The 12108-nt window shown below is 36.8% G+C and overlaps 1 protein-coding gene across 1 annotated transcript in view; it reads right to left on the bottom strand.

Moving 5' to 3' along the window:
* The window catches only part of LOC122346749 (KICSTOR complex protein SZT2-like), an 82596-nt gene that overhangs the window by 14217 nt on the left and 56271 nt on the right, over positions 1–12108 (bottom strand). Inside the window, exons 61-66 of the mRNA XM_043241600.1 lie at positions 7896–8160; positions 7091–7170; positions 5678–5803; positions 3595–3797; positions 1821–1926; positions 909–989 (exon numbers count right to left, since the gene is read on the bottom strand). Coding sequence (XP_043097535.1) covers positions 909–989; positions 1821–1926; positions 3595–3797; positions 5678–5803; positions 7091–7170; positions 7896–8160 — 861 coding nt within the window. The remainder of the gene's footprint in view (positions 1–908; positions 990–1820; positions 1927–3594; positions 3798–5677; positions 5804–7090; positions 7171–7895; positions 8161–12108) is intronic.

The raw sequence follows: 12108 nt of genomic DNA, 5'->3' as shown, positions 1-12108 counted from the left end.
TATTTTGGAGCCTGACCTAGTCATTCAAATCTCTAACCATAAGCCTGCGCCTTAATTATTAATTTTCTTTATTAGCAGCAGTATTAAAAATTTGTTATAAAATAATAAAATATATTTATAAAATAGTTATAAAATAATATTAATAAAATATGGTTACACTTTATTTTAAGTTGTCCTTTTTACCGTGTAATTATGCATTTAAATACTGATTAATATTAATGTACTTACTATATGGTTACGATTAGGGCTACTTGTATGTAATTATGATCCATTTTAATAGTAAGTTCAAATAAAGCGTTACCTAAAATGTTATAGTTATCATCATCATTATTTTATTTTCATCATCTACTATTATTAGAATTATTAGTGACCTAAAGAAATGCGACCGAAAATGAATATAACACAAAATAAATACATTTGAGGGCAATTTACGGACTTATGGGTATTTTTGCCACTGACTCATCTGCTGGTCTTGAAAATTTCTCTGAATAACTGGAGTTGTACTCATGGGTAAACACAGATTTCCATCAGAATTCATGATGAGTAATTCACACAGAGCAGAATAAATCCATCATTAATTGCTCGCATTAACATGTTCGCTTCAACAGCCTTTCTAGAAAAATCATAGCATGCAATTAAATGGATTTGAAACTGAACTGAGCGGGATATCAGACATGAGCAGGGCTGGAGATCAGATGATGACGCGGTGTTTCCCTGCTGTTGATTCTGTGTGTTCAAATATTAATAAGCATAAATAGAGCGAGAGAGGCAGGATCCATTAAATATCTCTCTCCTCGACATCCACCGAGACTTTCACAGCGTTCCTGTGAAAAGCCTGGCGTTTGCTCTCGGCTGATGTGCTAAGAGGTCGATTCTACGTGAGACACACAGACAGATGAAGGTCTCACTTGAAAAGCCAGCTCCATCAGCACGATTCCTCCCGGCAGTGCCCTCTGCAGGTGATACGACGCCGAGCTCGACACGCTGCTCTGCTGAGAGACGCAGAAAACACCCAATCAGTGTGTGTGCGTGTGTGTGTGTGTGTGTGAGAGTGAGCCATGTTCTACTGCAGCGTTGCTGGTGCAAGTCATTTTACCGCACATGCATTACTGCTCATTTTTGAGGGCCAGTAAAAGAAATGAATATTTTTATAAAGCAAAGATGCATTAAATTGTTCAAAAGTGATATTAAAGACATCACAAAAACACTTCTTTTGAACTGCGTATTCATAAAAGATCAGTTAAAAATATGAAACGGCGCAACGCCGTTTTAAATATTGCCAGTCACAATAAATGGCTGCTGAAGACGTTGATTTATATCTCAAAATATATTAAAATAACAGTTTTAAATCGTGATAATATTTCTAAATATTTTCTTGTATTTTTATCAAAACAAATACAGCCTTAATGAGCATAAAAACATCTTTCAAATACCTAAAAAAAATTTTACTGACTCCAGATTTTTAAGAAATACTTTTTTACATTTTTTTTTTTAAGTTGACAGAAATGCACTGGATAGCTGGCCAATCAGAGCACACCTTGCTTTTTTAGACCAATGAGCTTCGACCGAATCAACACATTAAATAATAATGTACAGTATGTCAGTATATTTTTCAGCATTTTTGCCTTCATACAGATAGGATTCTTGCCTTCATTTGGATTGGACCCAGAATGGGAATGGGTCTATAGAAAAAAAGCGAGTGTGTATGTGTGTGTGTGTGTGTGTGATGCACGCATACAAACGTATGTGAAATGCAGATGTGAATTAAGAAAAACTGGAGTGTGACTGAAGGGTTGAATACGGATGAGCAGATACATTACCTTGGGGCTGTCTTCACTCTTCTGTTTATTGTATGAGAAAGAGGAGAAGGAAGATCTGCCTTCGGTGGATAAAGAACTCAACATGGCAGCTCGGGCCCGAGCGATGCTGCAGAGAGAAAGAGAGAGACTGAGTGAATGAGAGAGCGCTTGAGCACCCCCGGGCATCTGACCCTGTCAGTAAAGTGGCCCTCATGCTGCCGGTCAGTCTGAATCACACGCTCCTGCTGCTTAATGCACTGCGTCCAGTATTAGCACATCTCACACACACACACACACACACACACACGCCACAGAGAGAGCCGCCTTCTGCAAAAGGCACTTGATCTTCAACTTACTGTGAAGTTTTGTACCACATTTGAAGGTATAAAAGCTGGTATAAAAGCTATTTTCACAAAAAAATTGACATAAATATCATTCTGTGCAGGCTATGCTTTGTGACAGAAAGAGTGTAGTAAAAAATAGTGCTCGCAACTCAAATACACCGTTCAAAACCACTTGTTTGACATCTGGATACGTCCTCCTGGGAAGCTCGTATTCAGAAAGGCATCACTTTGTTCAGGAAAACATTACGATGCACCTTTTCTATATAAAATGCAACAAAATTTTCTAACACCATATCTACAAAATAATAATAAAAGAGGTACGTTTTTGCTCGTTTTTTTGTTATTGTTAAACTTATGAGGATACTGTATTCTAGTATAATAATACTAATGTATTTTGTACATGCAACAAAAAAAAAAACAAACACTTTAAGTGTTGCATAATTATTGTGTTGCAAGAATACAATAATAAAGATCTTGCAAATCACTTGCAAACTAATAGCTTGTAGTTCATTCATTATTCATACACTGTTGTCTCTACACTGTTAATAAATTAATATGATATGTACAAATAGTGAGCTCATCGTGACTAATTTACGAATGATTATGTTTAATCGGCTGTAAAGGTTTTATCATGATTTTATCCAGATTTTTTACTCATTGTAACAATGCATTTAAAGAAAATGACATCTGTAGTATTTATATGCATTTTTATATGCAAAACTTGCAAAAAGCATTATCATTTTCTGCCTATTATACTTTTAATGGTTCATTAAAACATCAAAACGGTTATTCATTTATACTAAAGATGCTTGCCACTGTAAAGTGATACACATTTTATGCTTAATCTACTATTAATAAAATGAATGTCTAATGAAGGTAGATGCAAAGTGACTGCCATAAACAACACCTTTACTACTGGTTTAAGTACTGTACATCAGTTCGGTGTGCTTAACAAAGGATAATAAAACATTTCCTCACTCTTTACATATCAGCTAATTCAAAATATAATGATAATTAACTAATAGCCGTGACAAAGAATGACATTCATACTGACGATAATTGAGTATATAACATATTAATGTTCTAACAATTTTATAAATGATCAATTAACTGTAAATAGTTTGCAAATGATTTCCAGGTGCTTTGCTACTGCATGCTTATTATGAAGAGTTATCAAAAAAAAAAAAAAAAAAAAAAAAAAAAAAAACATACTGCATTTGCCTTATTTGCTCTAACATGAAAAAGAAAGCAAAGAAAGCTTAAAGAAAGGTTTTTTTGTATACTGTAAAACCTGTTACCTTCAAGAGCTATTTTGCCCTATTTATCCCATGCATTTAGAGATGTTAAATACTATGTTTGACTTTTTTTCAGCATAGTGACATTCACGCGTGTTCAACTAAATCCAGCATGGCGTGAGTGTTTAGCTGAGGTGTTTTTCTGTGGCCTCGGACCTGCGAGCGGGCGACTGCGGCCGGACCTGCACCAGGATGAAGCCCATGCTCTGCAGATACTGAACGTACTGCTGCAGGAACATGCTGGAGATGTCCTGCAGCCACGGCTCCTCCTTCAGACGACTCGGCAGCATGTCTGCGGAATCCGTGCTGTAGCTGCGATCCCGGCCGGATGCCGTCGAGTCGCTGGAGCGATGCCGCTTCTGTAAGCAGAGAACGAGAGAGAGAGAGTCAGGAAAAAAAAAAACCACGCTGAATGAGTTCAATCTGAATTTAAAATTCAGTTCACTACGCAGACAGGCTTTTGACTATCAGCATGAAGTCTGGTCCATACCGAGCCTATAAACACCCACTTAGGCAGAAAAAGCAAGAAAGCGATGTGTTTTTGTGCGTGACATTTAGTGTGGGTCAATCTAAAATTCAGGTGCAACGGTCAGACAAAGCTCTCAGGTGCTTGTGCTAACTTTATATAAATATAAATCCCACTTGCTTTGACATTTTGTTATCTAATGCATGACATTTTAAACTTGGTTCTTGAGTCCAAACACGTTTTGTACATCAGATGAGTTATTGTACGTCACTCACCTCTTTATCGCCTCCATCAACAACAACACCGACGACTGACCAACAACCACATAATCATGATTAATCTGCTGTTACACTGACACACGTGCGCTCATTATCATACCCGATACGTCATTGCAAAGATAAAAAAAAGCATTTAGACTGAGACAATAACAATCCTAATACCATTTCAATTGTATAACAATAATAACAACAACAACTAATAAATAAATGGTTTGTCCTCGCAATACAATTATTTAATTTACAGTTATGACTATTAATAACATCATTATTTATATTACACAAAAAAAACCCAACTCAAATAAAGGTTAAATGAAACGAATCATAACGACACAAAATAAAGACCATTGACTTGCGTGACTCCGCCAAGCAATAACATTTATAAGACACTTGAGTATTGCTTTTTTTTCCCCTTTCCTTACTTTTTTGCACAGCTTGTTCTCATCTACTCTTTCTAGTCAATTGCACTCACTATGTGCTTTCAAATCTCTACTATTACTACTAACACTCGGAAATCACGCCCTGTGTGTTGAAGGCAGGCCATTGCTAACAATCTACAGCCTGTCCCTCCGTCCTCTACTGCTTTACTCTCTAATCCCAATGGTCTCTGGAACTGCCAGTCTGCTGTAAACAAAGCAGAATTTATTTCTTCTATTGCCTCTCATTCAGGTCTAAACTTCATGGCTCTAACTGAGACTTGGATCAAACCTGAGGACGCTGCCACTCCTGCTGCCCTCTCCATTAATTTAGCTTTTTCCCCACACCCCAGTTACTATCAAACTTTCCTGAGGATGGTACTCCTCTGGGACTTCAGCTTTAACTCTTTGCGCAATCGTGAATTGAATGAATTATTAACGAATGGCAGAGCCGGTGACGCAAGGTTTTGTTTACTACACACATACTTCATGAGCCTTTTACAGTTTCTCCGAGTAAAACTAGAGTCACATAGGACTGTAAAGCTATTCGCGGCAACCCGCCAAAATAAAAGTTTGACTTAAACTTGCTGTACTGCTACTACTAAAGTATTAAAACAACACAAAAACTTTTTTTTCATCTTTGATAAAAAAAAAATAGGCCTAAGTAAAGTTTGATGTTTTATTAATTCACTTGATAACTAGATACACAACACGGGAAGATAGAAAATGTCACGTGTGCACATGATCAGGGTGGTACCTCCTCCTTTTTTTGTTTGTTTTAAATGTAATAAAGTTCGGTACTATATTAAATGGAGTGTTACGTTTTTATCCATTTAAAAACTATCGGTTATCGGTTATGCGGTCCAACCTAGCTATCGTTATCGGTGAAATTCAATGCTTATAACCTCACACTAACTCCTGAAACTGCACACAACCCCTCTGCAGGTCACCTTTCAGTGTGACCCGTGTTCACTCTTTTTTTAATATTTAAAATTTTTAATATTGTTTTTTCTTTTGTAGAAATGGATTTACCGCAGTGTGGACTAGTAGGATCAGGAAGGGTAAGACGGAGAGACACAGACCTTCATCTGCGGCTGAGGCAGCTGTTCCTCTTGAATCTGTTTCCGGAAGACTGGGTCGAAGAGCAGTGGAGTGGCGCAGTAATGGACGAGGCGAGACGACTGCTTCAGTGTGTCCAGATCCGCCACCTGAACACACGGAGAGAGCACTTCCAGATTTACACTGAGAATTTCCTCATTTGCTGCAACGGCTAGTTTTATAAAGGTGAAGTGCATAACAATTTCAGTATGCTTTCCATCCCAGTTGAATAGATTGTGGATTTTATCCTAAAAAAAAGCTTTCAGGCAACACGCCCTGTTCAATACATCAACTCAACTAATGGTGTATATCTGTAAAACGTACAAGGAGTTCAAAAGTTTGGGGCCAGTAAGATTTTTTTAGTTTCTCTTCTGCTAACTAATGGCTAAATTTACTAAAGGGGGAAATTAGTATCGGAGTGCAATTCCATAAAAGCTCAGATGGAAGGAGAAAATTCTGCAGTTGATTTACTGACAATATTCACATTAAAAAAATACTAATTTTCAGGGCTAATTCTCCACTGTGTGTCTTTAGTAAATCCTGACGACACACCAAAAGACCAGCAAGCTGTTCAGAAATCTGGCCTTAAGGCTGCATTTATTTGATAAAAAATGCAGCAAAAAAAAAAAAAAAAGCTAAAATTCTTTTCTCCAGGCTTCAGTGTCAAAGTTCATGATCCCGAGAATTTTTTTTTGATTAATAGACAGTTTAAAAGAATATAATTTATTTGAAACAGAACAAAAACATCTTTTGTACCATTATAAAATGTCTTTAGTGTCATTTTTAATCAATTAATATCTATCTATCTATCTATCTATCTATCTATATATATCTATATATATATATATATATATATATATATATATATATATATATATATATATATATATATATATATATATATATATATTATTATTATTATTATTTTTTTATTTTTTTTTTTTTTTTTATGTAGAAAGAAATTAATCCGCTTTACTGGCCCAAACTTTTGCACTGGTGGTGACCTGCATAATATGGATTGTAACCTGCAGTATAATAATAACACACTTGTGGATCTCAACAGTGTGGATTCAGAGGAAGTGCGATCACAGCAAATGACAGAGACATCTCACACACTACAGAATCTCCTAATGTCCTCACCACATCTCATTAAACCCAAGCGGGCCGAACACAGAGTGATCTGGATGTGTGTGTGTGTGTGTGTGTGAGGGAAAGGATTCGTGTGCACTGGCATGAATCTGGACCTGATGAGCTGCTGGGAAAATCATGCTCTGGGAGTGTGATGAAAAATACCCATCACACATTATCAGACACACACACACACACACACACACACACACACACACACACACACACAGAGTCTGTGTGCAGGGTGTACTCGTGCTGAGTGAACTCACAGAGATGGGCATGTTAGACTGAGCCGAGCGCTGCTGCCACGTCACAAACAGATTCTCAATCTTCATCTGTCTCTCCAGCTCTGCAACACACAACAAACATCTCTGAAGAAATCACACGCACAGGTTCACGACTACAATGACCACACATTTCTTTCTTTCTACTTTTATACACTTCCTTAAATTTGGTAAACTCATCCTTAAATTCGTCCCTAAATTTACAATTTTTCATTCCGTTTTTTGTGTTTTTTCTTGTGTTCTTTCATTTACACTGTTCATTTTGTTTAGGCACGTTCACACATTTCTTATATGTATCATTTTATTTTCTTTCGTATTTTTTTTTATTTTTTACTTCTAATTTAATACTCTTTTAATTAAGTTTTTTTCTTTTTCTGTCTGTTTGTCTTTCTTTTTCTTCCTTTCTTTTTCTTTTACTTTCTTTTATCGTTTTCTTAAATTTTTCCCTTTTTTCACACAAAAAAATTTGATCCTCAATATTTTTCCGTTTTTTTTTTTTTTTTATTATTATTAATTTATTTATTTTTTTACATTAATGCATACTTCTGTTTCTCTTTCTATTTTTTATAGTTTTTATTCATAATTTTATATTGCTCATATATTTCTATTATTTTCATTTTTTTAATGCATTTTTTTTTATTGTCTTTCACTTGTTTGTTTCTTTCTTTCCTGACTCCTCAACAGTGCACTCTCTGTGATGGAGGATGCAAGTTGTGCTTTGACGGAGGAGATGTGTGTGTGTGTGTGTGTGTGTGTGTGTGTGTGTGTGTGTGTGTCTCGAAGTGTGTACCTCTGCGTTCAGCGGCTTTGACCTCCAGTAGCTGGGCTCCATGGCGAGCGACTATATCGGGCCCATCCTGACTGGACAAGGGCCTCACAGTGTTCACGTCTCTCAGAGCTTCATCAAAGGGCACGAGCTCTCCAGGGAAGGCCAGAGGAGGAAGAACACGAGCAGAGCCGCCCATCCGACCCTGATCCTTACTGGCGGCCGGAGGAACCGGACTCCTTAACAGAGCGTCCGCCTCGACCGTGGAGCTCAGGAACAGATTGGGCTCCTGCTAACAAACAAATACATACAGGAGACAGATTAATAAATAAGAAGGGCAACATATTATATTATACGAGTATCAAGAAAAATGCACAAAGGTAAAAAAAACCAAACAAACAAACAAAATAATAAAAAGAATCTGAGAGTACGAATAAAGCAATAAAAAAATGCAAAGTATATAAAAAGAAATTGAAAGTATAAAAGGAATTTATGAAAGGAAGATAGAAAGAAAAAGAAAATTATGCAAAAGTTTGAAAATAAACATAGAAATCTGGAAAAGTATGTAGTAAAGAACAGAAGAAAATCTAACATTAGTGTACAAGTATGAAAAAGCATTATATAGCGAAGAAAAAACAAATTAAAGCTATTTACAAAAACAGTGAAACAAGCACTAAATAATATACAGTAAAGTAAAGAAGAAAGCAAGCACATGGAATTAGGAAGAAGAACCAACGGGAGGCATGAAGTATGAAAAGTAATGAAAGAAAGAAAGAAAAATAATGAATTAAGTAAGAGAAAAAGAAAGACAGATCACAAATTGATTAAATCAGAGATGGATTTGCTCAGCGTGAGGCTCTGGTCTTCACGTTCTCCAGGCCTCTTTCATGTGCTTTCAAAGCTCTCGTCTGTCACTCACAGATTCGGAGATGTGACGCAGCGTTAAACTCACTGACACACAGAGATCACGCCAGCGTGAGCCTCGAGACCAGAAACACAAAACCCCATCAGAGCACGCGAGAGGAGAACTAACAGAACTCCTTCTGAAGACCTTGCCCTCTTCTTGCGAGAACTTTTGGGTGAGTTAATGTTTGGAAGACTAGTTAAAGTCCTCCAGGGCGAGTTGGAGGCTTTTCTAAAAGAAGCTGGAGCAGATGCCCATGCGGCCGACGGGCCAATAAGCCGGACTTAAGCGCCTGAACTCCGCCCCCTGGGACTCTGACAGATGATTGGCGGTTAGGGCAAATTTTCCGCTGTGTTGGATCTGCCTTCTGTTAGCATTCATTAAGAGAACAGATTAAAAGTGTGGAGCCACTGACGAGGAAATAAAAGAGTTCTGGCCTTCACTTTCTATATGTAGATGTTCAGTTTATTTGTGCTTCAGTAACATGATAGAAAAAGTGTGAGACTAAAACATGTTTGCGACCTTGAGAAGCGGCTTAAATAAAACATTTTAAATAATAGGAAATAAGCTCTTTTTAAATACATGCCGTTTTTGCTCTAATTAAAAAGTAAGTTATCTAAAGAACGCAGTAAATGCAGAATTGACCTTTGTGATACTGCAATGTATTTTTAATCTACTGAAAACTTAAATTATGCAGCGACGTAATTAAAAACTCATTGAACTGAAGAGACAGAATAGTCTTATTTGAAAGTGTTCTTAATGTTCCCTGTGATGATGTACAATACAAGACCATGCTAATTTGAGTTGTGCGTGATATTTATACATCTCTTTAAGTTTCTATTAGACGTTTTTCAACACAGCATAATAAGTAGTAAACTAGAGATTTTAACCGGAATTATTTAAGTTTTGTAATATTTGAAATCATACACTACCGCAGAGGTTTGGGGTCGGTTCCTTTCTTTTTTTTGCCAAAGATTTTATACTATAATCATTAACAAAGCATTAGATTGTTCAGAATGTTACAGAACATTTATATTTGATGTTTAATTCATCGAAGAATGCTAAAGAATAAAATGCATCATTTTTCACGAAAATGTGAAGCAGCGCAACTGTTTTCAGCACTACTGATCAGAAATGATTCTTGAGCGGCAAATCAGCAGAGAATGGAGTAATGATGCTGAAAATTCAATCAAATATTATAATAATTCATATAGAAGAAAAACCATAATATTTCACAATATTAAAGTTTTAACTGCACTTTTGATCAAATGCAATAAATGTAAAAATGCTTAATCGCAAAAATAAAAACATATACAAACTCAATTCAATTAGATTCAAATATTTAGCAGATTAATGATAAAAATCAATAGTGATGCTTTAAACAGAACAAATCTACTTGGAGCTAAATCAGTCCCACCATCACACTTCTCCACTTCTTCGTCGTCGTCTTCTTTTTTTTTTTTTTCTCACGTACACATGCACCAAGGTCCAAAACACGAACAAAAGAACCGACCAGGACTGACTGACGTGAAGAGATCAAACGAACAGCAAACAAATAAAGATCTCTGTGGCATCTCTCTCTCAATCGGTTCCCATAAGGACAAACGCAATGTGATATTAGAGTCTGAGTCTCACCGCTCACTATCCAGGGCCCCAGAACAGTCTGTCTGCCGTCGCAAACCGGGAGCATCATCCAGAGAGCTCGTATCATCTGACAGAATAAAGTCACCCACAGCCCTGGACGTCAGGAAACAAACAACGGCTCGAAACCCAACGCATCTTAATCATATCTGAAGGAACCATCTTTATTCTGGAGAAGAATCTCAGTGGGTTTGTGTTCATCTGCTCCCATACAGACACACACATCACTTTAAACAAGTCTTTTAAAGAAGTTTTGTAGAATTTGGTTTGTTTTCCCTCATATTTACCCATAATGCTGAGGTCAAGGTTAACCAGAATGTCATTTCGTTTATCAGCGTATTCCAATTAACCAGTGCTGTTTAGGACAATTTTACTCTTTAAATTAATCATTCAAAATTTATTTATCATTTATTTTATTTTAAAATTTATTCTTGTATTTATCTATCAACTTGAATCAAACCTAATCTGGAGAATCTTTCTCTCATATGCATACATACATAAATATATATATCTCCATCCATTTATAATTTTATGCATCCATCAACCAATAATTCTATCCATCTATACATTCATCATTGTATTCATCCACCCATAATTGTACCCATCATCCATCCATCCATCCAACATCCATCCATCCATCCGTCCGTCCGTCCATCATAATTCTATTCTGTTCATGTACCTTTTCATCCATCCACCCATCCATTATTCATAATTCTGTCTATCCATATATCCATCCATCATTGTATTCATCCATAAAAATTGTACATCCATCCATCTATCCATTCAAAAATCTATCTATCCATCCATCCATCCTTCATAATTCCATTCATACATACATCTAGCTATTTATAATTCCATCCATCCACACATCCATAATTCTATTCATCTATCTTCATATCATAAATGTAGTCTATATATAATTACAACAGCGCTGTAATAATGACCAGTCCTTTAACTATTTTATTAGAAAGAGCACTAAAGATCCTGATATTGCCACATTATAATGTCGATCAGAAATGTCGTTGTGTCATTATCAGTGCAGGCACATGACTGTCATAAACGGTTAAAGGCCTTTAACACAAAAGCTCTGGATAACGACATCAACAACTGTCTGCTTTCCCAAAATACATCCTGACATTTGGTGCGAAATCTTGACAAACAGCTGACAACTGAATCAATAACAGAGAACGCCGCGACAGAAGGTTTCTGCTCTTCACTGACAGAACCAACAAACATGTTCTGCTGCATTAACCGCAAACAACTAAAACGCAGCGTGATTCAATTCGCCGTGATCAAAGGAGCTCGACTCCAGGCAGGAATGAACAGTTTAGGCAGTGCAGCGATGGACCAGCGCTCTGGACGGATTCCAGGTGTTTGGTGTTAGCAGGTGTGCTGGAGTGATTAGCGTCCTGCCCTCCGGCCGTGACAGCTGTCCATCACTCAGAGTGATATGTCAGACCGCCCCGGGGAGCACCGGGCACTCCAGTGCTGCTTAACTCGCTTGTGTTATCTGTACTTATAATGTGTGAACACACGCTGTCCTAAAAACTCATCTGGAACGGTATTCAGCAATCCATGACAGCTTACAGAGTGTGCATGTTGAGAATAACATACTACCTACTGTTTTTGACAGACGACACAAAGCAGTATGTACACTATCTTTTCATCTTTTCTATCTATTTTTTTTAACAA

Source organism: Puntigrus tetrazona, chromosome 6 (genome assembly GCF_018831695.1).
Source record: "Puntigrus tetrazona isolate hp1 chromosome 6, ASM1883169v1, whole genome shotgun sequence".
NCBI classification, from domain to species: domain Eukaryota; kingdom Metazoa; phylum Chordata; class Actinopteri; order Cypriniformes; family Cyprinidae; genus Puntigrus; species Puntigrus tetrazona.
The sequence above is the reverse complement of the archived record's forward strand: the minus strand, read 5'-3'. Positions and strand labels throughout refer to the sequence as shown.